The sequence below is a fragment of the Ambystoma mexicanum genome, chromosome 6p (genome assembly GCF_040938575.1).
Source record: "Ambystoma mexicanum isolate Mex_15411 chromosome 6p, UKY_AmexF1_1, whole genome shotgun sequence".
NCBI classification, from domain to species: domain Eukaryota; kingdom Metazoa; phylum Chordata; class Amphibia; order Caudata; family Ambystomatidae; genus Ambystoma; species Ambystoma mexicanum.
This window is the reverse complement of record NC_090935.1, coordinates 1210649603-1210676631: the sequence shown is the minus strand read 5'-3', so window position 1 is coordinate 1210676631 and position 27029 is coordinate 1210649603. Positions and strand designations below refer to the sequence as shown.

At 46.8% G+C, this 27029-nt stretch overlaps 1 protein-coding gene across 1 annotated transcript in view; it reads left to right on the top strand.

The window, feature by feature from the left end:
- KIF27 (kinesin family member 27) overlaps positions 1-27029 on the top strand; it is a 1764776-nt gene that overhangs the window by 1427086 nt on the left and 310661 nt on the right. The window contains exon 14 of the mRNA XM_069625864.1: positions 3205-3417. Coding sequence (XP_069481965.1) covers positions 3205-3417 — 213 coding nt within the window. The remainder of the gene's footprint in view (positions 1-3204; positions 3418-27029) is intronic.

The window sequence follows — 27029 nt, the reverse complement described above, 5'->3', positions numbered from 1 at the left end:
CAAAGGGCGGCACTACCAGTTCAAGGCCCTCCCGTTCGGATTAAAATCGGCGCCCAGGGTGTTCACCAAGTGCCTAGCACCGGTGGCGGCGCGGCTGCGCCTGCAGGGGATCCACGTCTACCCCTACCTGGACGACTGGCTCATACGGGCAAGGACAAGGGAGCTCGCCGTGGAACACACTGCGAAGACCGTCCAGCTGCTCACGGACCTGGGGTTCTCCATCAACTTTCCAAAATCCCACCTGGTCTCGTCGCAAGTCGCCCTGTTTCTGGGAGCACAGCTTCACACAGTGGCGCGGCGGGCCTCACCGTCGGAGGAAAGGATAAGGACCATCCTGGGAAAGGTGCAACGTCTGCTGGCCACGTACGTGGCCAGAGTGAGGTCTATCAAGTCCCTCCTCGGAATGATGTCCTGCATTTATCTGGTGCGCCACTGCAGACTTCGGATGCGGCCCTTGCAAGAATTCCTCGACGCCCACTGGATCCAGACGTCGGGCAGTTTCGAGGACAGGATCCCGCTCGACGAAGCGTTCCGTCAGGCGATACGATGGTGGGGTGTCCGCTCTCATCTGACGGCGGGAACAGGTTTCCTAGCCCCGGCCCACCAGGTGACGGTGACGACGGATGCCTCCCTGGAAGGTTGGGGAGCGAACACCGGGGGTCTCCACGCGAGAGGCCTTTGGCTCCCGGAGGAGAAGACTCTCCACATCAACATCTTGGAGCTCCGTGCAGTGTTCTGGGCCCTCAGGTCCTTCCTTCCGTCCCTTAAGGGCAAGGTGGTGAGGATCTTCACCGACAACACCACCACAATGTTTTACATTCGGAAGCAGGGCGGAACCAGATCCCCTGCCCTATCCAAGGAAGCCCAGGATCTGTGGCATTGGGCCGTCGCCCAAGGGATGTTTCTGGTACCCTTTCATCTGGCAGGGATAAAAAACACCATCGCCGACTCACTCAGCAGAGATCTGCGCTCGTGCCACGAGTGGGAACTGTGCCAGGATCAAGTGGACCGACTCTTCCGACGATGGGGCGAACCCCAGATCGATCTCTTCGCGACGGCGGCGAAGTGCCGGAGGTTCGCCAGCAGGTTTCCCCAACTGAGGAGCATTGGCGATGCTTTCTCGTTCCCCTGGGACGGCCTGTTCTTTTATGCGTTGCCGTTGCTACTCCGGCTCGTCAACCAGCTCAAGAGGTCCCGGTGCAGGATGATCCTCGTCGCACCGGCGTGGCTGAGGCAAATCTGGTTCCCGGACCTTCTGGACTTGTCAGCGTCGACACCAGTCAAGCTGCTGACGGACGCGGATCTTCTCTCCAGAGAAGGAGGCGCCATTCTTCATCACGAACCAGAGTCGCTGAACTTGCAGGCCTGGCTCCTGCAGCACTAGAGTTTGGAGGATACGACATCCCGGCTGACTGCAGAGAGGTTCTTGCGAAGGCCAGGGCATCCTCAACTCTCAAGTGCTACAGACACAAATGGAAGACGTTCTCTGTCTGGTGCCGTGCACAGAAGATTAACCCTCTGCGGATTATGGCCCCTCAAGTATTGCCGTACCTATTGTCTTTGGCCAAGGCTGGCCTATCTCACACTTCCATCAAGGTACATCTGGCTGCCGTCTCACGTTACACCAGAACTACAGGACGGGCGTCCTTGTGGTCTCATCGACTGGTGAAGGAATTTATGAAAGGACTGTTCCGATCATTCCCGCCGGTGAAGGCCCCTGCCCCGGAGCTCAACGTGGTGCTGACTAGGCTCATGGGGGCCCCATTCGAGCCTATGCATTCAGTGCCGTTGAAGTTTCTGTCGTGGAAGACAGCATTCCTCGTGGCCATCACCTCTGCACGACGAGTGGGAGAGATCCAGGCCCTGTCTTGCAAGCCTCCATACTTGACTTTTCACAACACGAGGGTGGTGCTGAGGACGCACCCCTCCTTCATGCCCAAGGTGCCGTCGGACTTCCACCTCAATGAGCCCTTGGTGTTGCCAGTTTTCTTCCCGTCGCCGGCTGAGAGGACTCTGCACTCGCTGGATGTAGCTAGAGCGCTGAAGTTCTACGTGGACCACACGAAGAGTTTTCGGAAGACATCACAGCTGTTTGTGAACTTTGGACTGGTGAATCAAGGGAAGGCTCTCTCGAAGACTTCCATTTCTAGATGGCTCTCCGGCTGCAGCATGCACTGTCACCGGTTGGCAAACCGACCGTTGCCAGGCCGTCTGAGGGCCCATTCGACCAGAGCGATCGCTGCTACTACGGCGTTCCTGTCTGGTGTGCCCCTGCTCGACATCTGCAGGGCTGCTACGTGGAGGTCGATGCACACCTTCACGAGATTCTACTGCGTCGACCGGGATTCCAGGGAGGAGTCCAGAGTCGGCCAGGCAGTGCTGCGCAACCTGTTCGCCTAAGGTGAGCCTGATGAGGAGGTAAGAGTTGCTTAATGTTTAGTTGTTGTATTGCTTGATATTGAGCCTTTTGCCACCTCCCGTGGTTGTGCATGTGTATACTGCTATGTATTCTTATATTCATGAACATGTGAATCCATGCCAGACCCCATGCTGGAGAAGGAACAAGTTACTTACCTGTAACTTGTTCTCCAGCATGGGTCTGGCATGGATTCACATGCGAACCCTCCCACCTACCCCTCTGCGGCTCTTCACTTGGTCATACTGCCACTTGGCGTGCTACCAAATCTGAGGATGGCTGCCAGGGGCGGGGCTTAGGGAGAGGGCAGTCATTGGCTGGGGGCAGTATGACCCAGAGACCAGTGATTGGTTACTACTGAGAAAGACAGATCAGAAACGAAACTGATACTGATTTTTTTCTATACCGAGGATTCCCGGCCTGACGACGGGGAATATTCATGAGCATGTGAATCCATGCCAGACCCATGCTGGAGAACAACAGTTACAGGTAAGTAACTTGTTCCTTCCCCCGCATCCTCCCCCATCCCCATATGGTAAGGTATTTCCACTGCCTCATATTAACTGTGGAAATTGATGCTGTGTAGAAGAAATATGCACACGGGAATGAGCTGGGAATGCTGAACGACACTCGTACATATTGCATGCCATGTATTTTTGGAAATAAACTGCATCTTCTGGCACTGACACTTGATGATTTAAGGTCTTTCGGGTTGTTAGTGAAAGAGAGACTTGCAGTGTAGTGAACCAAATGCATCAGAAAGGTGATGCTTCCTCTTTGTTTTGCAGGCTTTAAACAAGGATATATTAAAATTATCGACCAGATTGAGTGTTGTGGAAAAGGAGTTGGATGATAAAAGCACACAGTCACAAGACAGAACCACAGAGCAACAGAAGATTTCAGAGGTGATGCAGTCCCTGCAGAAGGAAAGGGATCATCTTCTTAAGAGAAGAGATAGCATAGATGAGAAACTGAAAAATGGCAGAGTCTTGTCACCTGAAGTAAGTACTAGAGCATATTGATTTAAAGTGCTTTGGGATTTTATCAGGTGCTCCGGGTGGAGGGGATGTACTTGGCATGTTCAAATACTTTTTTTAAAAATAGACAGTAGCGGCATTATGCAACATAGGTACTTTGATGATAGGACCACCCAAAGTTGAGCAGAATAGAGCTAGTCAAGGAAAGAAAATTATAGTGCAAATCATAATCGCGTACTCTTATATCCACGGGAAAATTAACACTGTAATTTCCCTTGCTCATGAGGCTTTGTTACACAGAAAAATGAAATGCATAGTTGTCTTCTCGTTTTATGCTATTTTAAGGTCTTACTTTCAAAGCATGCTTTCTTAGTATGTTAATATGTATTCTTTCAAGCGCACCTTCCAAAGAATGTCTTGGAACCTGAATATTCGGGTGCTTAAACACTTACTCAAAGTCCATCAACTCTCAAGCATAGCTGAACTGTACAAGTGCACGTTTTGGGGATGTACAGTCTTTTTTGAAGCTCGCTCATTTCCATGCCAGTGAGACAAGAATGCATATTTTCCATACTAACAAACATTTTATAAAATGCCCAGCAAAGATAAACAGTAATCAAACTGCATTATCCATGCAAAGTGGGGTAAATGAAACTACAAAACACATGTACTTTTTTAAATAGTTATTAAAAACCAAACAAAGCATCCATAAATATCCATAAATGTATTTACTAGGGGGCTGCATTCTTCCAAGGACCCCCCGTTTTGCACTTCTAGTGTAACTATCATACCATCAGTAAATGTATGTTTTTTTTTTCTATTTAGTTGCTTACAGGAGTTGAGGCTTGTAGGAAAAGGTACATCAACTTTCGGCCTTTAATGCTCTTCTACACTACAATCTAAGCACTTGCCAACTGTATTAATTCACACTTAAGATTTTCATAAGCTGATTCAGTTACTGGTATAAGGCGTTTAATTCTTTGCTTATATCTTGGAGGACAAAGAACAGGTTTATATCATGCACAGAGCTTTGGGTAGATCTGAATGGTGCTGTATTGATGACCACGGACCCCTTCTAACTACACTACGTGCAGCAGCATGAAACGATACCTGACAGAAATAAGAACAACATGGTTGTACACACGTCTGTGGTGATATAGGGTTTTTCAAAGACTTCATTGCTAATAGCACACATTATATCATCAGGAGAACATAGAGAGGCTAAACAGTGGATTACCTCAAAAGCCTTTTTCTGCTCATTAAACTCTACCGCTAATACCTGTAAACTCTTTTGGATATCTGTGATTTTCTTAACTTCTGGGATCAAGCTCTCTCGATTCTCGAAGCCTCTAGACACTACCTTGGGCCGTCCTATTAAAATTCTATGGCGCTCATTACAGTTTCCCCAGTCTGGAAAAAATGCTGGTAAAATTACTGGTAATTCCGGCACCAGCATTTTTACCGGACCGGGGAAACACAAGTTTGCCGGTGGGGGCCACGGATCTACCTCCAGGCCTGACCTGCCGGTAGATCAGGCCCCCACCATCAATAAAATGCTGCAATTACCTCCATGGAGTCCTATTGGACTCCATGGAATGGGGAGTTACCAACATTCCTGCTGCCCGTAATATCCCTGTAATACTGGGATATCAGGCAGCAGGAATGCTAATTCCATTCTGGTGGCAATACAGCAGAATTACCGGCGGGATACCACCAAACCCAGAATGAGTGCCTATATGGAGACTTACAGATTTCCTTTCTTCCTCTGGCCAAAACACATTAAACTGTCTTGCGCCTGTCTGTAAGACAAAATGTATGATAGATGGTGGAATGGATGCCAACTCTACGCATCTATCCTCACCACGGTACAGTAGCCTATCAGTGAGTGATATCCCTGTTGCATTCTCCCGCTGCGTTGGTGGTCGAGGGAGAACCTCCTTGAAGGAAAAATCCTTCACCACCCCTGCAGTAGAGGCCACTCTCACTACAGACGCATCTCTCACAGGGGGGGGAGCTCACCTGCTTCAACAAACAGCGCACAGAGTTTGGTCGTCAGACATAGCATCCAACCACATAAATCTTTTGGAACTGTTAGCAGTATTCAAGGCACTGAAAGCCTTTCAGACACAACTGCAAGGAAAGATGGTCCTGATCCTCACAGACAGCACCACGGCCATGTGTTATCTGAACAAACAGGGGGGCACTCACTCTCCATGGCTGTCCAAACTGTCCCAGAACATTTGGAAGTGGGCTCTCAAACACATGTTCCCGTTGTCGCAGCATGTTCCAGGGGAACTCAATCTTCTGGCAGACGTACGAATGGCGATTACACGTAGACATCGTCTCTACCGTTTTTGCAGAATGGGGCTTCCCAGAGATCTACCTGTTTGCAACTCTGGAGAACGCTCAATGCCAAGACTACACCTCCAGGTACCCCCAGAACCGTTCCAAGGGGAACGGACTCTGGATCACATGGTCATGGAAATTTGTTTACGGTTTTCCCCCCAGACTCCCCTACTCAACAAGATGCACCAGTCACCATGATATTGGTGGCCCCGCCAACCTGGTTCGCTCATCTAATGATGATGCCTCTATCTCTCCCAGTGAAACTACCTTACCCATACAACAAAAGGGGAGACCCTCCACCCATGCCCGCAAACATTGAACTTAGCGGCCTGGCTTCTGAGGTCATAGAGTTCGGACACCTGCAACTCCCTCGGAGATGCATGGACATACTTAGGGAAGCGAGAAAACCTAACACCCGATATTGCTATTCCAGTAAATGGAAACGCTTCGTTATCTGGTGCAATACCAAGGGCTGGTTTTTAATTCCCTTAAGGTTCACTTAGCTGCTCTCTCAGCCTACACTACGTCACAACAGAAGGTGTTGTGGTGGAAGATACCAGTTATTAAGGCTTTCATGAAAGGGGTCAAGAGGATTTACCCCCCCCCCATTTCTAATCCAGCTCCCGGATGGGACCTGAATGTGGTATTAACCAGACTTATGAGGTCTCCATTTGAACCTATGCATAAGGCAAGTCTCACAGATCTTACCTATAACACAGCCTTCCTAGTGGCTATCACTTCTATTAGAAGGGCTAGTGAACTTCAGGCCCTTTCAGTTCTAGACCCTTTTGTTACATTTCACAGAGATAAGATGGTTCTGCGCAGCCACCCTCGATTTGCGCCTACATTTATTTCCAAATTTCATGTGAACCAATCAATAGAACTGCCTACTTTCTTCCAGAACCCTATTAACATGGCCGAAAGAAGCCTACACACATTAGATGTACGTAGGGCAGTCATGTTTTACCTGGACAGAACTAAGCCACTGAGAAAGACAAACCAATTTTTCGTTTCAGTGGCAGCTGGTAGAGAAGGGGATCATGTCTCTAAATCAGCAATCTCAAGGTGGATTGTTAAATTCATCACACTATTACACTCTTGCTAAGAGAGAACTGCCTTTCAAGCCTAGAACGCATTCTACTCTGGGGCTTCCATAGCATTCATTGCAAATGTTCCCCTAGAGTCCATTTGCAAAGCGGCAACCTGGAGTTCTGTACATACCTTTACAAAACACTATTGCCAAGACACTCATTCTAGGTCGGATTCTCAGGTGGGACAAGCAGTACTAAGACATCTTTTCACTACTGTTCCTTCTCACAACCCACCTCCAACTCCCGGTCCTGCTCGCTAGTCTATGCACAGCATGTGATTCTAGGCAGATTAACAAGCATCAGAAGACATGCATTACTTACCGTAAAAGCATTTATGATTATTGTATGTGCTTAGATTCACATGCGCCCACCCTTCCTCCCCGCTCGGATGGAAGGAACATAGACGTCTTACTACTTTCTCTCTTTTCTGTACTCACGATAGTCATAGGCTCCCTCATAGCAGAAAAGGTGCAATCTGGGGGGCCTCGACGCGTGGGGGATTTTGGGTGCACTGCACGTCACGTGGGGATGGTGTTGCAGGCGCGCCCATGTCTGCGTCCCCTTTCGGTTCTCGGGGGACAGGATGCCGTGCTCCGCGGTTGCCGCTGGATGTCGGACTGTATGCACAGCGTGCGAGTCTGGGCAGATACAATCATCAGAAATGCTTTTACGGTAAGTAATCCATGTCTTATATAGGGCCCTTTCTCCATTTGTATGGCTTCGATGTGCTTTGTGGTTGGAACGTCCTCATTGACCGTAGTCCATCTGTGGGAGATTCTAACAGTTAATTTAAAGATGCGTGTGTGCATTTTGACAGGTTTGGATTTAGGTGGGCTGGCTAGGCTCCAGTAAGCAGCCCGGAGGTCCGGCACGTGGGCGGGTGCCTTTGGTGGTTTAGAATAGAGTGCTAATGCCGGAGATTCAATGTGTTCCCAGCTAGACTGACATTTTCATAGGTTGTCGCTGTATACTAATGACAAAGGTGTTGAGGAGGTACGTCGGGGGGTTTCAGTGTGGATTGCTAGATCGGTATTGCATAGTTATAGCTGCATTCTAGAGTGCATGGATGAGTGGTTGTGCCAGCAGCCTGTGTCCACAGACGTGGTGCAAGGTATATATATACCATAAACATGGATGGAGGAGTTTATCTTCAATGTCGATTTTCTAGGTCCAGCGCAATTGATCTCGCCAGTTGTGGTCTCCCTAGAATGAATGTCTCAGCCATGGGAGAGGGGCCTGGAGGGACAGGGTTGATCTACGATAGTCTGTGGGTGAGGGGGAGGGTATAATTTGTCACGGTGTGCCGCTGCAAACGCTGTCGTCATTCGGTAAAGGTTTGGATGGATAGGTGTGTTAGGTTTGGCCAGTGTTTCTGTGTGTGTATAGACAGTATAGAGTGCGAGAGGGTTTCAAGAGGAGGAAGGGAAGAGCCAGGTTTTGAGGGCCTTTCTGAATGGCAAGTGATTGTCAATGTTGCGGATGTGCAGGTGTAGAGATTTCCAGATTGGCAATTGGACAGAGAAGGAGGATCTTCCTGGTCTGGTGGTGGAGTTGTAATGTGGGACAACTAGGAGAGATGCTGTGCAGCAGGCGCGTGTCCTTGAGGGGTGGTAGCGAGTGACTGTCTTGGAGGAACTCTGGGCCGGTGTTGTGGATGGCACTCGAGTGATGCACATGGCTGTACAGGTAGGGCATCGACCAATAGGAAGCCAATGGAGGACTCTTAGCGTATGGCTGATGTGTTCTCTGGGAGGGAGGCTAATGAGCATGCAGGCAGCAGTATTTTGGATTCTTTGCAGTTTTCTTAGCTGAAATGCTGGTGCGTCTAGGTAAAGGCAGTTTGTATAGTCTAAATGGGAGAGGATGATGGCAGAGAAACATTGAGGTATGGGAAGATACACCTGAGGATGCGTAGATGGAAGCAACCAGTTCTGGATACGGAGTTGATCTGTTGGGAGAGGGATACATCCGTGTCCAGTGTGAATCCAAGGTTTTTCACTGAGGCGGAGGTTGCCGGCAGGGTGGGTTTTGCTTAGGGATTGAGGCCAGGAGATAGGGAAGAAGTGCTGTTTTCCCACCAACTTCTTTGCGTTTTCCGAGGATTGAGGATGAGGTGGTTGGTCATCATCCAGTAGTCACTATCTGAGAGGCACGATGACGGATCTGAATGTTTGCAGCCTAGCGATTTGGGGATTTTAAGGATGACCTGGGTGTCGCCTGCAGAGTTGTAGCATGTGTGATTGTGGTAGCGGATGAGTTCAGGGAGTGGGTTCAGATGGATGTTGAAGAGAAGGGGCAAGAGAGATGCTCCTTGTGGGGACCTCTTTTGGTACTGGTCGTGAAGTAGAGGTGAAAGGGTGTAGGATCATGATTTGTGAGTGATTAGAGATGAAAGAGGAGATCCAAGAGGGCAGTGTCTTTGATTCCTAAAGAGTGTAGCCTCTCCAGGAGAATGGTGTGGTCGATGGTATTGAAGTCGGCAGAGAGGTCAAGGAGAATGAGTACAGCGCAAACTTTCTGCGTCTGCTGTCGTCTCAGACAGACACTAGGGAGGATGGAGAACTCTGTTCCTCAGAGCGGTCTGAGGCCAGATTGGGCAGGGTCCAGGAGGTTGTTGGCTTCAGTGAAATGGCCAAGCTGCTTATAAATATTTATTTTTAATTATTGCATTTGATATACGCCCAAACCCAGGGGTGTCACGACGTAGTTTACAAGATTCCAGTACAGCTTTCTGGTTACAAAGGCAAAAAGTTGAATGGTTATAACAAGACAGTAGCCTAGTGGGTACAGTGCAAGTATAGGCTGATAGTAGTGATACTTACAGATATACAGTACGACATGTGGTTATAAGCAGGACTTAAGCAGTGGGTAGGTTAGAATTTGTTGAAAAGCCAGGTTTTTAGTAGTTTCTTGAAGTTGGTGTGGGAGGGCTCGTTACTTATTTTCAAGGGGGAGGGAGTTCCAGATTCTAAGAGCTGCTACAGGGAAGCTGGATCCTCCTGTTCTTGAGATATTGAAGCAGGGGATGAGTAGGTGAGTGCTAGAGTTGGATTTGAGTGATCTAGTTACCATTTTACGAGAGATACATTGACTTAGATAGGGGCGTTTTGGGTGATGTATTTATGTGTGGTGGTAAGTGTTTTATGTAATATTCTGGCTTGTATGGGTAACCAATGCACTTCTCTCCTAGTCTGTGATATGTGGTCCCTTTTTTTAAATCCAAGTGCTGCTCTTAAGGCTTTGTTTTGTTGTGCCGTCCATGAGTTTGGCCATGTAGCGGGTGTTGGAGCTGGGCCAGTAGTTCTGGGAGAGTGGGTCAAGTGTAGGCTTTTTGAGGAAGGGTTTAATGTAGGTTTTTAAGGCTTCAAGGAAGGTTCACGATGTTAGGGAGTGGTTGAAGATTGAACGTCGCCCCCTCCCCAGTGCTGATTGGGCCTGTGACCCATATCCTGGCCAGCACCACCAGCTAAGGGCGCCAATGCAAAGGGGAGCTCCAGATGAAGCAGCAACAGTCTGCGTTTGCCTGTGTTTGATTGGGAAGCCTGCAAAAAGCGGCAGCAAGCTACAAATCCAATGAACCATCATATCAATCTCCTGAAAATTAAGAAAACTTCCCAAATTGCCAGAAATATAGTAGGACACTAATACATTGTAGAAATAAAAAAAAGATGTGGATAAGGCTGGATGCAAGCTGCTAATTCAAATATAAAACCTCCTGATGATCCACCAAAGGGTGGGGAAACACGTGTAGAGGTCAACCTATTTAAAAGTTAAAGCGTATCAGAAGTAAACTCCTAATAAATAGAAAGGACATTAGGGCAATGTAAAAAACAAACTGGATATTGAAATTGTTAAGAGTAAAAAATACTTTGATTTAGGAAGAATTTTGGGAGAGTCTGATAAATATTGATTGTAGAAATTTGGGGAAGTCTGATACCATAAGACATTAATGTTTAATTTTTCATAAAACATTGATTCAAAAATAATAAATTAGTTTTAAAATCTTGAAAGACGAAAAATTTGTATTCTTTACTTCTTTCAGGATATATTCAAAGTCATCAATATAAATTTAAAAAGTTTGTCCAATCGGCGCTTTGCTGCAATATAACTAATCAAATTTGGGACAAGATCTAAAACAGTCTTGAAATTAATAATTGTCTTTCAGTTGCTTGTAGCCCCTCTTAAAAGTATGAGTCCTTACTTACCTTGAATAGCTGCTGCTCTTCTAAACTTGTGTCTCTGGGTTGCGCTTACCATGAAACTACTTTCAGAGCACTTCTAAAATAGTCAGTGTTCATAATGATCATTGAGTAGCTTAAGGCCCCTCCAGAAAGTATACAAGTTACTTTGCTATCTCTAAACTGTGTTCTACAAAGTAATACCTGTTACCAGGTGTATACTTGTAATTGGGTTGGTTTATTAAGTGAGTTCTGTAACTGAGTGTTGCTGCACGATTGACAGGGTCTACTACCCTTAAATATATAACCTGGTTTTACTCCCCAAGAATAGCTGACCGCCATTCTGAATGTGTTAGAGGTTTGACTCAACCTTGAGTGTTTATTGTAATTGAAATAAAGTTATAATTTGGGTTGTAACCCATAATGATTGAGCTGGTTTTTATAATTGTGTTTATATGAGATGTTATAGTACTTCCCCAAGATTTCTCTTGGCCTACTTGTATTTAAATAAACACTTTTTATTTTTGCAATACATAGTGTTTAAGTGTTTCTTTGGACCATACGTATGCCACCATTTCTTTGTACCAAGCTACAGCCCTCTCTCCCTCCTAAAATAAGCCTGGCTGCTCTTTCCATGCTACCCATGTTCTCAGGTGGTACAGCTTTATACTAAGAGTGGAGTTTTTGTACTGCCTCAGATATGGTTTTATGAAGCCCTTAGTTTGGACTTAAAAAAATCTGTCCGTAACCTATACACATCCTCATGGGATCTGTAAGCTAGATTGATAAATACGTAACATCAAACTTAGTAGTCCAGTGTTACTTCAACAAAGTCTTCTGAGAGTTAATGACCAAATTGGAGCTGTAGATGGCCTACTGGTACAATACAAATGTTTTAACCAAGTGTTTGTTCAATCACTTCTACAGACCTCCTGGTTATGACAGACATTTCACAACCAACCTCTGTGACTCTATAGCCACCATCCAAGTAAACCACCCCTCTCTGCCTCTTCTAGGAGATTTCAATATCTGGCTAGACATTCCCACCAACCCCATGACCCATTCACTGGTCGACTCCATTGATGCGCTTAACCTCTCCCTTCACACGAATGGCCCAACTCATTCTAAAGGACACACCCTTGATGCCATCTTCAGCTCCCACAACCAGATACTTCTAGCCCCCCCTTACTACTCATCTGGTCTGACCACTTCATCGTGCCTTTTTCCATCCTCTCCCTTACCTCAGCGCCAAACCCTGAACCAGCCGCCCCCCATTGCCGCAAATGCTGGAACAAACTAAAGATCCTCCCTGACCTAGCCAAAGCCTTGCTTCTCAGACCTCCCTCATGTAGCCCCCGTGATGAACCCTTAACCCTCGACTCCTTTGACTCATGGCTCAATGACTCACTAATCCCGCTGACCCCCTCATGCCGCTTCTCCTCACACCTTGGTCCTTTTCACAAATGGTTTACTCTTGAACTGAGGATTGCTAAACAACTAAACAAATCCCTGGAATGCAAATGACAAAAAAGAACAACCAATCTCAGTAGATCCACCTTTGCCTTGCACCATCGCAACTATAAAGCTGAAATCCGGAAAGCCAAAAAAAGACCACTACAGCGATCGAATTCTTAACTGTGAAACCCGCAGCAAGGAACTCCACTAAATCATATCTGAGTTTGTCAAACCAACCTGCACCTCAGCCCAATCTACCCCATCTCAATCACTCTGCGACTCGCTTTCGCTCCACTTCTACACCACCGCTCTCGAAAGAACAACTTCTCTTAACAACAAACTGGCCCTCCTTTCCCTGCCACAAAATCCGTCCACCCTATCAACTGCTCCCCTCCGCCCCCCTGGAAAAATGGCTACGCCGACTTTCGACTTCTTCAAACCAATCTCGAGAGACAAATTTCTCTCTGCTCGAAAACCCTCTGGCTCCCCCCTTGACCTCTGCCCTGCCTCAGTCCTCAAAGAAATATTCTCTTCCACCTGCGCAGGAAAGTACGCAAGAACCATCCTAAATGACTCGCTCAGCTCTGGAATCTTCCCCAATGCCTTCAAAATTGCTCATGTCGAAGCCCCTTCTAAAAAAACAAAACATCCCTCGACCCCAAAAATTACAGCCCCATCTCGAACACCAGATTCCTTGCAAAACTCATCGACCAAAACGCATACTCCCAACTAAATGCCCTTGTTCAATCCAACAACATCCTTGACCCAGCCCAATCAGATTTCAGACCACGACACGGAACCGAAACCACTCTGGCCTCAATCTGAGACTACCTTAAGATCCCCACTGACGCTGCACTAATCCTCCTAGACCACTCTGCTGCTTTCGACACAATTAACCACGCAATCCTCCTTGACCGCCTCCACTCCCTACAAATCCGTGGAACCACTCTCAAATGGCTCGCCTCCTTCCTCAAAAACGGGAAACAAATAACCCTCCTCTCCACTTTTGCCTCGGCCGCTCACCCAGTTAATACTGGAGTACCGCAAGGTGCATGTCTATCAGCCCTCCTATTCAACCTCTATATGTCCACCCTCCCTGGAATCATCTGCCCACACAATATCCTGTGCATAACTACGCCGATGATACACAAATCATCCTGAAACTCCTCAACTCAGACTCCGATTCGCAAGCCGACCTCTCAGCCTGCCTCCTTGACATCGACCGCTGGATGACTACAAACCACCTCCTCCTAAACCCCAATAAAACTGAAATCGTGGTTTGCGGCAACACTGAGCTTCTCCCCCACCCGCTACCTTGGCCCCCATCCATGGGGCAACCACCCACCTCCTCTCTTACAGTAAGAAACCGTGGATGCACATTGGACTCTGACCTATCCCTCTCTCGTCAAATCAACTGCATATCTAAGTCTTGTCATTAAAATCTCAAAATTCTTAGGCGCATATTCCCCTACCTCTCCTTCCCAAATAGACTTGCTGCTGTTATGTCTATTGTAATGTTAAGACTGGACTATGCTTACTCCCTCTACCTTGGAGTCCGGGCATACCACCTTAATAAATTGCAAAGAGCGCAAAACACTGCTGCCAAAATTCTACTAGCACTGAGCCCAAGAGACCACACCTCCCCAGCCCTCAGAACCCTACAATGGCTCCCAGTTGGATGATGGGCCACTTTCAAAAATCTGTGCATCACTCACTGTACAGTGACTAGGACCGGCTCCATATACCTGCAAGACAAGCTAGAACCTTACCTCCCACCCCGCACCCTACGATCAAGCTCCGCCCTCCTCTTAGTGATCCCAACCACCAACTCCATCGGGATCGGAGGATCCTCGTTCTCAGCCTTGGCCCCCACTCTGTGGAACTCGCTTCCACCTCACATCCGACACACTGCACAGAAGACTATCTGTCATTCCGCAAATTACTAAAACATGGCTCTTCCTAAAACACCAATGACCATACCTAAAGTTGAATCTGAATCCCCAACAACCCATTGATGAAACACACAATGAGACTAGTCTCATACTTCCAAGTGGAGAAGGGACGGGCAATGGCCTCCGTTGCCCTCAGCCGATCAAAAGGGAGCTGGGTTCAGATCCCCGAACCCAGAGTGGCGGAGACGGGTGCCCTTGCGGCGTCCAGTGCAGTAACGCAAAAGGCCCCCGATCGTAACCCACTTCATAGGATGGAGTGGATCGATTGAGTAGATGAAGTGGGTGGACAGATTGGACTGAATGACGGAGCTGATGGAGTGGAGGTGTTGGAGTAAATGGAGTGGATGCCGTAGATGGAACTTGATGAATGGATGTAATTGGATGGTCTGGGTGGAATGTATGGTATGGACGGAATTAGAAAGTGTGTATGGAGTATATGTAGTGGATCATATGAATAGACGGAAGTGGATAGAATGGTTGGAATCAGATGGAGTGATGGAATTGGTTGGAATTGGCTGTAAATGGATTGAGTATATGGAGTGCATGGAGTAGATCGAATGGAATGAATGGAATACGTGGATGAGGTGGATGGAGTAGGTGGAGCGAAATGAAGCAAATAAGCAGATGGAATGGATGTAATGAATAATATGCTTGGAATGGATCGAGTGGACAAAATCAACGGAACTTGATGGAGCAATTGGAACTGGATGAAGTGGATAGAATGGATGGAGTAGATGGAACGGATAGCGTGGATAGAACTGATAGAAGAATAGAAGGAATGGAATGGATCAGTTAGGGTAGATGGAGCAAATAGAGCCGATGGAGCAAATAGAGCCGATGGAGCAAATAGAGCCGATGGAGCAGTTAGAGATGATGAAAGGACAGAGTGGATGGAACTGACCATGTAGATGGAAGGGACAGAGTGGATAGAAAGGGAAAGAGTAGATGGAACGCTAAAGTGACCGAATGGATAGGGGGGCTGGAACGCTAGAGTGACTGAATGGATAGGGTAGATGGACCTGGATGGAAATAGATGGAACTGGATGAAACGCTAGAGTGACCGAATGGATAGAGTGGATGGAATTGGATGAACCTGATGGAATTGGATGACACTGATGGAACTGGATAGAGTAGATGGAACTCGACAGAATGGATACAACTAGACAGAATGGATTGAACTGGACAGTGTGGACAGAACTGGATTTAGTGGACGGAACTGGATTTAGTGGACGGAACTGGATTTAGTGGACGGAACTGGATTGAGTGGACGGAACCGGATGGAGCTGATGGAATGGATAGAAAGTGTGTAGTGGATGGAATTGACAGAACAGGTTGAATAGATCGAGTAGACAGAATGGATAGAACAGATGAACTGGAATAGATAGAACGGATGAATTGGATAAAATTGATAAATTCGATAGAATGGGTGAATTGGATTGAATGGGCGAAATGGATTGAATAGACAAATTGGATAGGATGGATGAACTGGATAGGATGGATGGATGGATTATATAATAGATGGATGGAACGTATGTGTCAGATGGAAGGGATGGAACGGGTGAACAGATGGGTCAGATGGAACGGATGGAACGGTTAGCGTAGATGGCATCGATGCATGGACAAAGTGGAAGGAATAGATGAATGGACAAAGTGGAGGGAATTGATGAATGAACAAAGTAGACGGAATGAAAGAATGAATAGAATAGGTCGAATAGATGATATAGATAACATGGAAGGAATAGATAGAGTAGACGAAGAAAATGGAATCGACAGAGTGGACAGAATAAATGGGCAGAATGGAATGAGTGCAACCTGTTGGAATTCGCCCAACACGTCGTATCACTGTGCACCCTGTTCCCCCTGTTACTGCTATAAAACTGTATCCCATATATATGCTATATTCTGAATTCCTATATATATGTGTCCCCATTTATACCTATATATACCTATATCGACCCCTGTCCCGATTTATCTGTATGTCGCTATGTCCCCACCATCATGTCCACATGCCTAGTCTTGTGCGCTTTACAGAACCACCATATCACACCACTACGCCTACTCTCTACTATACACCATCATTGAACTAGAACACAGCTATACCCCTGAATAATTCGGCCTAGCTGTTCACATATGAATACTAATAAAACGCAGCTAGCCGAGCACATTCCGGCCATCTTGCTCACATAGGCGTTCATCAGGCCTAATGCAGCCAGCACTCAGTCTGGGTGACCACCCACAAGACTGCACACATCCAACTGATATCTACAGCACCACACCTATCGCTATGAAGCAGCTACCATCCGACAATTACACCAGCTGCACACATATCCGATGCACCCACTCACCATAAGACACCATCTCTCTCTATTGAACTGAACTGCTGTTCTCGACGGCGTTCAACCTACCAGCACTTTGAGGTTATACCAATGATATATAGGGCGCTATACAAATACCAAGTAACATAACATTCCAATACCAACAAATCCTGTTACCCACTAATAACACCTGACCTTTCCCTACATTAGCAACACATTGCAGCTAGGGTAGTTGAAGGGGCCACACTTTCTAGGTTGATCCTATTCCAATACATAAGTCAAGGGTTATCCATGGCAGCCGTCAGATACCTGGCCGTACTGACAGGCTGTTGCACTTCCCATACTTCTCAATGTGTAACCCAGTCCCTGTTGCATCCAGCCCACAGCCCTTGTATGATTCTGCTGGTGGAGGCCTAGATGCACTTCACCGGGCCCTTTGCTGTGGAGGTGCACTCTCAACATCCACAGGTTTATCCGCTGTACTCATAGAAATGTCTCTAGGGAAACAAGATTGTAGGTCAGCTGTTGTGATGCTCAGGAATTCAGCATTCAGGTAGTCTTGCATCTCTTCACATGCAATGTTCCCTTGTAGCAATCTTTCACAGGACATTATACCATTTACCAGCTGCATTTATCAGCTGTATCTCTTGTGAGCTTATTGCGAGTCCCTACTTTGTGCAGCTCACCACGCTCGTGTTGGTGTGCTGTGCCTCTGAGATAAGTCCTGCTGCTCATTTTAATCGGCCTAAATGGCCATTTAACGTTTGCCCTTTCTATGCACCCTCAGCTGCAAGCGCAATATTGGCCCCATTCCAAATTTGATTGGGCGCTTCCCTTCTCTTTCTTCCTCTGTGCAATTCCTCAGATTGCTGCTGCTGGCGAATAGCAACCCCTTCCGCCCCCTCAGTACAGTTGGGAAACTGTGTTGGAACCTAAAAGATGGTAAAAATCATTATCGCATGGATGGTGTTTAGAATAACATATCGAAACTCTGCTCTGTCTATCTTGCTCACGATATTATACCAGAGAGACTAACTACGCATCTGTGTGTTCTTCATAAATTCACAGACCTCAAATGTAGGCGAAACTCAATACTGAATTAAAGTACACATTCTATTATATAACTTGTTATATTGGCACAAAGCATGCACGGTATTAGAGAACACTCTTACTACCTATGTAATGTTTCTATAAGTGAAAGTAGTTTGTAGATAGCAGTATAACGCCATAGAATTATTATAGTCCTTTCCTAACACTACTCTCTGGTCCTCAATGCTGCACTCTTTTGATACAGCTACACAATGGAAACCTTTAGATAGGGATATCATATCAGTGTCTCTGCTTTCATTATCGTTTTGCACCCTTTCTCTCACTCCCACCGTTGTATTTGTCAATTATCAGTACCAATATATTGTTTTCAGATTCTCCTTTGTTCCCAATCTCGATTTTAAACAGAATAACAATAATACGTTCAGTTGAAGACATGGGACGGTTCAGGATATATTTCAGGAGCTGAGGTATTTTAGTAACAGTGGTTTCATTTTTTAACACATCATTTTGGGTGGGACCATGTTTGTGTTGTAAGCGTGGAAGTGGTCCTCATGAGAGATCCAATTAGGTAGACTTTCACAGTGATAGGCGAGAACCCCACATAGGACACTTTAGGAGTAATCTTTGTAGCAAATCCACCCCACATTCCCAGCTTCCCATAAACCTGTCTGCCCTTCCCTGGCAGTGGATTATATACCTTCTCAGGTACAATGGGCACGTCTCGATCTACAAGGTGGTGAACATATTAGAGAGAATAAAACATTGCTTCAATTCAGAGGACGAGACATAAGGGACACTAAAGGTCCCGAGTGAAAAACACAGAGATACTTAAAACAAAGATTTTCATTTTTTCTGCTTACTGGTGCTGCAGTCCACTTGCAGTGTGTCACATGGATACATGTCACAGGCTCCTGCAATTTAGCAGCCATGTTTTGAAAACCTGTAGCGGCCTTTTCCAACGTGGAGCCAGAGCAGACTTCCTCTGATCCATCATAAACCGAACAAAATCTCCTATGCTGGGCACAAATGGTTTTCTAGACAGAGATGCTTCTACTTGGTTATGGACAAAACTGACAGAAGAAATGAAGGACTTCACTTACCCCAAAAATGTTTTTTCAGTTATTTGTAGGTCAACATCAACAGGTTTTACAGGTGGAGATAAGGGCAGACTCATGGGTCACAAGATCTTCTAAGGGCTGAGCCACGTTTTCCTGTTAGAGGTACTGCATGGTGAACAACACAGGGTGAAGGGTGTCATGCCACTTCAGCCCTGTTTCTTGTCATATTTGAGCTAACTTGTCCTTTATGATACCATTGTACCTCTCTCCCGCACCTGCTGATTGAGGATGGTGTTTGCAGTGTAAGTTGTGTTGCACATAACAAAAGAAACACCTTTTCATGCCCTGCACCCTTAATTTTGAAAAAAGTCAAAGTGCCACTTTTTGTGTTTGAACTTTGTATTTGCACAAGTTGATAAGCAAAATAGATAACTCTTCAAAAATTGCAAGTAAGTTCCTTGTTAATTTCACAAGTTTTACAAAGGAGCAATGTTGTCCGCTTGTCCGCAGATTTAGGAAAAATGAAAGACAATTTGTTAGTAGAAGTTAAGGTTCCCTTTTCTGAGTGTTGTTGCTCCAATTTGTTGTTGGAGAAGGTTTGTTTGAATATGTTAACAAGATATGTTACTTCACATATATTATTATTATCAGTAATTTTAGTTGTTTGTTGAAAGCCCTCTTGTTGTAGCCCTCTCTTGTTGTAGCCCTTGACAAGTGTTTCTCCAGATTCGGTAGTCTGGTTCCTCAGGAGGGTATTTTTGGAAAGGATAGCAATAGTATTGTGATGTTGTCCAAGAATGGTAAGTTCTATGGAGTCAAAGAAGACGTTGTTTCCATGAAATATTGGCTGTAGGTCAATGGTGATACATTGGTGTACTCTTGGATATATGGACCTATTTCATAATAATAGTCCTAGTAGCGAGATCTGAGTATATATGCTGAGATCTAGTCCATATTGTCGTTTCTAAGCTGGCCTGATAACCTGGCTGAGAGTATTGCTGGTTGTGTTGCACATTTAAGGAAGACCGGAGTGTTTTTACCACACTATTCACAAAATGTGACCCCTGGTCACTGTTAATGAAGATGGCACATAAAACCTGGGTACAAAATCTCTGATAAGTATTTTAACAACTGTTACAGCATCTGCCCTTTTCGACAGGGTTACACCTTCACCCACCCAGAGAACACATCCAGAATGACGAGGAGAAACTGCTAGTTATTGGAATGTGGAAGCTGGAGAAAATCTATCTGTAGACCTAGATAAGGGCCACAAGGAGAAGGGTGTGCTCTTGGGTGACAGGCACAGTTTTCCCCACAGTGCTCTGACGGCTAATGATGCAACGTCTACAGATTTCTTGAGTCATTTTTTAAAAAAATGGGGGAAAACCAGGACTTATTCAATGACATAATCATTCCTTTCTTTCCCACACGGGCCTGGACATGGTACCTCATGACAAGATCTGACAGTAATATCTTTGGTGCCAGTAATAGACCTTGTGAACCATATTTGATTTGATGCCCTTCTCTGTCTTTGCGTGCTGCAATATTGCGCTTTAGATTTAACCTATGGCAAACTGGAGCGATAATGGCAAAATGAAAATGGATTAGCAAATCACTGAACTATTGTCAGAAATGTAAAAATATCGCACAAAAAGAAACACTCCGACATCTCTTCATAGAATGCCCTGGGGTATCGAGAGAACGAGAGATATTCCTATACAAGCATTGCCAACAATTTAGCACTCTTAATCAAGATGATAGATGGAACTTTTTCAACAAATCGAGCTTCAGTTATATTGCCATAAAGAGATTCTATGGCAGTATTCAAGGTCTGATTATAGTGCTGAATCAAGATGCATTCTTATAAGAAATCATTACCAATATGAAATGGCCAAAATGGCTCTCTTAAGGTTTGCTGATCAATTAATTCTCAATTTAATTTTCAATTCAATTCTTATTTTATGTCAGTGTGTCAAAAGGAAATGTCAAAAGGAAATGTTTGTAAAAACGCAACTGTTTTATTAGAATCTCAAATTGTTTTATTAGATGTGTAAAAAACAAAATTCTTTTGATATGATTGTTTTAACATGTTGTAAAGTTGATTAATCAGCTAAAACAAATGTAATAAAAAAAAAAAAAGACCTTGGCCATCTTGCCAAAGAGAGTCATCATGTAATCGACAGCCCTTTTTTATCCAGTTATCATTTTCATTGGAGGGGCCATTTTCTTGCATTTGTGCCAAGTCTTCCAGGGTTTTGTATGACGAGGGGTCAGGACTGGTTCTAACAGGGAGAATGTATTCATCTTCCCATTCAGATACAGCAGCCAATTTTGCTGTCGTCTCTGTGAAATAATTGCTGCAACTAACTTCATCTCACCATCTAGGAACTTTTGGGCAACACAGTTGATGTTGACCATCTTCTCAGGTAACATAGTGGCATCTAGGAGAGCCTTTACATATTGGCTATTTTTTATTACAGGACCCTGTTGATGTCGGGAATCATCTCTGCTTCCAGAATTGGCCAAAGTTACGGGCTACCCCAAAGGCATATCTCAAATCAGTATAGATGTTAACAGATTGTTGGGCAGGTAGTCTGCACACCCTTGTAACTGCCACCAGCTCTGCAACCTGTGCAGAAGTGACCTGATGTGATTTCACTCTTTCCACTTCCTCCCCAGGCTCACACAGCCAGTTTCCCATTTTGATCTCATTAACACAATCCATCAACAAAGTAGACCATGGAGCTCATTCCGACTGTGGCGGCCACGGTATGAACGGTGCCGGTAAGGGACCGGCACCGTTCATTCCGGGCCGCCACATTACGAGTTCTGCAGCAGGTCCCACTCTGTACGCCTGGCCAGAGAAGACGTGCAGAGCGGCACCCGCTAGCAGAACAGGATGCTAACAACAAACCCGTCATTAATGGGTCCATTGTTAGCATCCTCCCCATTCCCATTGAGGCCTATAGGGGCTCAAATGGGAATGGGGACGTACCGGGACCCCAAATGGGAATTTATCAGGCCCGCAAATGTCGGAATGACCAAGTAAATCCCATTTTGCGGGACCCAGACCCGAGTTTGGGGGTAGCCATGCCGCTAAAAACGGCATGGCTACCTCCAAACTCGTAATGAGGCCCCATGTGTGCCTCGGGGAGGGGGAATCGGTTAAGTCATTTTGATGTGAGTGACGAATTGAGGGAATTCGTCCCTTCTCCCCAAAGGGGAGGCCCCCCGGTGAGGCTAGGGAGGTGAGTCTGCTCCGCAACACTGTTCCTAGGGGTCCAGGCATGTGGATGCTCACCGGGAGCGACGACCCCTTAGGGGATAAGGACTCCTGTTCCCGTGGGGGAACTCACTAAAGCTCTGCACACTGTGGCCTACATGGCATACTCTACAATGCCGGACCCTTTTAAATATAATGACTGGGATGAAGAAACTCCTAATAGATGCCAATTTCGAATGTATTGTGTCCTCCAACGTATTCCTCATTTTAGATGTATTCCTTCCAGCTTTAGCTGCTTCGGAAATGTTTTCTCGCCAGAGGGCGCCGTGCGTCGATGTCAATGGTCCCTCGAAGGCCTCCGTCGAGGGTGACATCATCGGGTATACAAGTAGCGCGCATGGCGCACGTTGGCCTCAGTTCTGTTTTTCCGCAGTACATGTTGCTTCGGAGACTCTGCGCGCCTCGAGGAGTTCTGTGACGCAGTAAATACTGAAGAAGATATTCGATATGTCCTCGTCATCGACCTCGACTATGACCCCGCGGTCGGGATTCAAAAAGTGTAAATCCTCTGGTTCGAAAATGTCCATCACGGACCTGCACCGGAAATGTCTGTGGTGTCTCGGAGAAGTCCACGACATGGAGGCCTGTACGAAGTGTCAGGCGATGACGGGGAAGGCCTAGCGAGAGAGGAAGGGAATACTGCAGGTAGGTCGTAAACCCGACCGAAAAGCCTCTAGCGCTGAGTCGAGGGCCCGTGAGGAGAAATCTCCTCGACGCGAAAGGCATCGTCTAGGTCCCGAAGCGATTCTCATCGCTCTTAGTCTTCGACGAAAAACTCCAAGAAAAGACGCCACCAGTCCCCTTCCCCCTCATCCTCGGACGAATCCCCAAATATGCCCCACAAAACATTCTTCCTCCAAATAGTGGGAAGCCTTCAGGGTGAAAATGATGGAGGTGTTTCAAAAAGCTAAGCCTCGGTCCGCGCCTTCTTCGGAAGCCGGTCGGGAGCGTTATCGTTCCGACAATCGCGCGCCCTCGAGCCCGGGTGATCGAAGGAGGAAGGATCAGGAACCTTCAAGGACACCGAGCGAAAAAGACTGCGCGAGTCGAGTCGACCGTTCAAGGTTACCACCGCCGTTTGAAACCTGACGCACCTCAAAGGGCAAGTCTTCGAAGAGCACTTTGACGCCCTCAAAGCCAGTTCCGTCGACGACCACTATTTCGCCGGCTCCATCGAATCCTTTGTTTTTTTTGTTTTTTTTAATTAAAGTTTTTATTAAATTTTAAACAAACAAACAATAACACCAAACAAACAGTGCATGTTCAACAGTTTCATTACACTTTTTAAATTCCCAAACCACTACTCCCACTACCCCACCCCCCTTGCGAGTCTATCACCTTGACTCACCAGATTCCACACCCTGTGGTTCGGTCTCCTCCTCAACAGGTTCAGCCGGGTCTTCTAATGACACAAACAATCCGGCTATCAGTGATTTCCAGGCCATCAGGGACTCATTCTCCTCCCCCCCCCCCGGTTGCTGCACGCCTCTTGCCATGCTATGGTTTCGGCTTCTGCCCATTTTTGCAAGTCTTTCCTCCACACCTCTATCCTCGGCACATGGCATGACTTCCATCCCATGGCAATCCTTCTCTTTGCAAGCACATAAGCCAGCTCCCTTAGTTTGCTTACATGCCTGAGTTTCCGTGGTCTGGGGAACCCCCCCAGCAGGCAGGCCCACACCGTGTCCACTACTATCTTGAGCCCTCTTCCTTCTAGTTTCTCTTTTACACCCCTCCAGAACCTCTCTATGATCGGGCAAGACCAAAACATATGCACCATGCCTGCGTTCTCCTCGTCGCACTTAGGGCATGCTTGCCGACCTGCATTCTCGAACCTCGATATCCTCCCAAGCGTCATATAAGCCCTGTGTGTTATGTAAAGCTGTATCTGTTTCAGTCTCGCGTTTCTAGACACCTTCTTATGTGTCATGCCCCGCATTCCTGCTTACAGACGTCCGGGGGCGTTTATTTCCATGTGAAAGCTGCCCTGGTGACTGCTTTCAGTTCGTGGGATACGCCGCACTACATTATCCAGCATTCCTTCTTCCCGCGGTCACGTGAAGCGCCCGCAACGTGTCTTGCGTCCTGGAAATGATACCAGTATTTAGTACGGCGTATCACTGCAACGGGTGCTCCTAAACTAAGTAATTAGTTCGAGTGCCCGATTTATTGATATCCTGATTCCTGTGTTTCCTGGACCCGGCTCATGCTTTAAGGATTACTCTTGAACGTTTTTCCCCTACGACTCCTGGCGCCATTTCCCTCGGCTGTTTTCCCTTGGTAAACAAACTCATGGCTTTTCCAAACGGACTGTTTCCCTCTTGCCCTTGTTTGTTGTGACGCCTTGGAATTTGCAAACCTCAAGTTCAACTCAATTCAGAACATTAGGAAAATCTGAACTGGACTTCTATTCAAGTTTCACAAGCCCACAAAAACACTCCTTTTCTGGATCTATCAACAACGCTGCTCTCATCACAAGAAACATTGCTCTACATATCGAAGTGACCGATTGGACGCTCTCCTGATTTGGTGGTCACTACTTGGATTGGCTATTTTCACTTTGGGGACGCTTTGCTGAATTCCTTGGGGATTATATTTGGACTATCTAGTTGCGCCCTCGTGCCGTTCGGGTTAGGTGGATTATTGCACAGACTTCCTTCAACTGAGACTTTCTTCCTTCTTCACCTTGTCACCACTTTGCTGAACTCACATAAGTTTACGGGACTTCTTTTGACTAACAGGTAAGAGAGGGTAATTGCGGGTGGGTTATTGCTGCACTTTGGTAATTCTGGCTGCTCTCTTGAACCATTGTTTTGCTTTGTTCCCTTAGCTCTGTTGTCTCTGCTCCTGCCTTTTCACTCAAGCCCCTGGCCTGTTAGTTATAGTTTATTTCTACAGGCTGCGCTCTTGGGGGGAAAGTCTTGTTAACATCGCGTTCAAGATATCCCAGAGCAAAGGGGCTCCCAAGGTGGATGCTGATTCTGTATCCTCTATAAGTCTGTATCCTTTTTCAAGTTGTGTTAAAGTGTGACATCATGATACCTTTGCACCCGTTCCCACATCCCATCCCCCATTTGGGCCCCAATCTCCGTTTCCCAGTCCAATCTCAGCTGCGTGACCTCCTTCCCCAGTTTAGACATCAACATCTCGTACAGTCTGGAGACCTCATGGCCCCCCTCAGCTATATCATATATAACGTCTATGGTGGCGTCCAGTTCTTCCGCCAACACATTTTCGGGCCACATCCTCTTAATCCTCTGTACCATTCTGTGGTACGTGATGTACTGGCCTTCGTGCAACCCAGCCTCCTCCTGCAGCCCCTCAAAGGTAACACAAGAGCCCCCCTGCCAAGTATCCCCCATCGTTGCCACCCCAGCCGGCTCCCAGTGGGTCCAGAGTATCAGTCGCAGCTGAGCATCTGCCCCTGTCAATACCACCAATGGCATCTGCGGTGAGCATGGGGACGGGTTCCCCATCAATTGGCATGCCCTATGCCACACCTTTCACCCCAGCAGCATCATTTTAGGGCGCCCCATCATCTCCACCCTGGGTGCCCACATAACTTCTTTCAAATAAAAGGGTGCACAATCCTGCCCAAACAGCCTAAATTCGGAGGTCTCTTCATCAGATAGCCATTTGGCAACATATTGCAACTGGCTCGCCACATAGTACGCCTCGTAATTGGGCAGCTTTATACCCCCTTTGTCATGGAAGTTCTGGAGCTTCCATAACGCCAATCTGTTTCGCGTGCCATGCCACAGAAAGTCCCTACACATGCTATTCAGTTTGGCAAAAAACCCTTTAGGAATCAGATACGGAATATTCCCGAAGTAATCTAGGAGCCTCGGCAGGACCACCATCTTTAGCATCGCTCCCCACCCCATCATGGATTGCCACCTCTGTATTAAACCTATGCCCCTCCCCCACGGTGTGATATATATCTATCCCCAGGTACCGAAAAGTACTAACCACCCACGGTACCTGTAAGACCGGTAACCTCTCTGCTGGAACCCCTGTATACCCCCCCAACGGGAACAGACTAGACTTCTGGGGCTTCACCGCCTTGCCTGACAGCACAGCGTATCTCCCAAGCACTTCCAAAATGTACTGGAGGTTCTCCTCCGGATACCGCACATACAGCAACATGTCGTCCGCATATAGGGAGACCAAATGTCGCTCCCCGTTCACCTCGATGCCTATGGTGTCATATTGCTGCCTCAAATAGATCGCGAGAGGCTCCAGGGACAAAATGTAGAGCATAGGGGACCACGGGCATCCTTGTCTAGTACCCCTACTAAGCTGCCACATCTCTGATATCACAGATCCCGTCTTTACTCTGGCCAGCGGTTCACTATACAAAATCTTCGCCCACCTTACATAGCCAGGCCCTAACCCATAGTGTTTCAGGGCCGCCAGCAGCCACGGCCACTTGACGGGGTCGAAGGCCTTGATCGCATCCAGGGACACGATCGCCATTTCCTCTTCACTTCCGCTGCCAAACTCAATGATCCTCTGAAGTTGCCTATGATTGTTGGTGTTGTTTCTATGGGGGACATAGCCCGTTTGAGCCAGATGTATTAACTTAGCAATGACCTTTTTCAGTCTGTTCGCCAAGACCGCAGTTAATATCTTGCCGTCCTGGTTCAACATTGACACAGGTCTGAAGGAACCACAGCTGCGCCCTGGCTTATTTGGTTTAGGGAGAGGTACTATAACAGCCTCTCTCAGCGACTCCGGCAGGCGGCCCGTCTCGAACGCCTCATTTATCATCTCTAGCAGCGGTGGGAGGACCTCTTCTATAAATACCTTGTAAAATTCACTTGGGAACCCGTCTGTCCCCGGGGTCTTACTAGTAGGCAACTGCCTTACCACCTCCCCCAGTTCTTCCAGGGTAATCGGGGAGTCCAA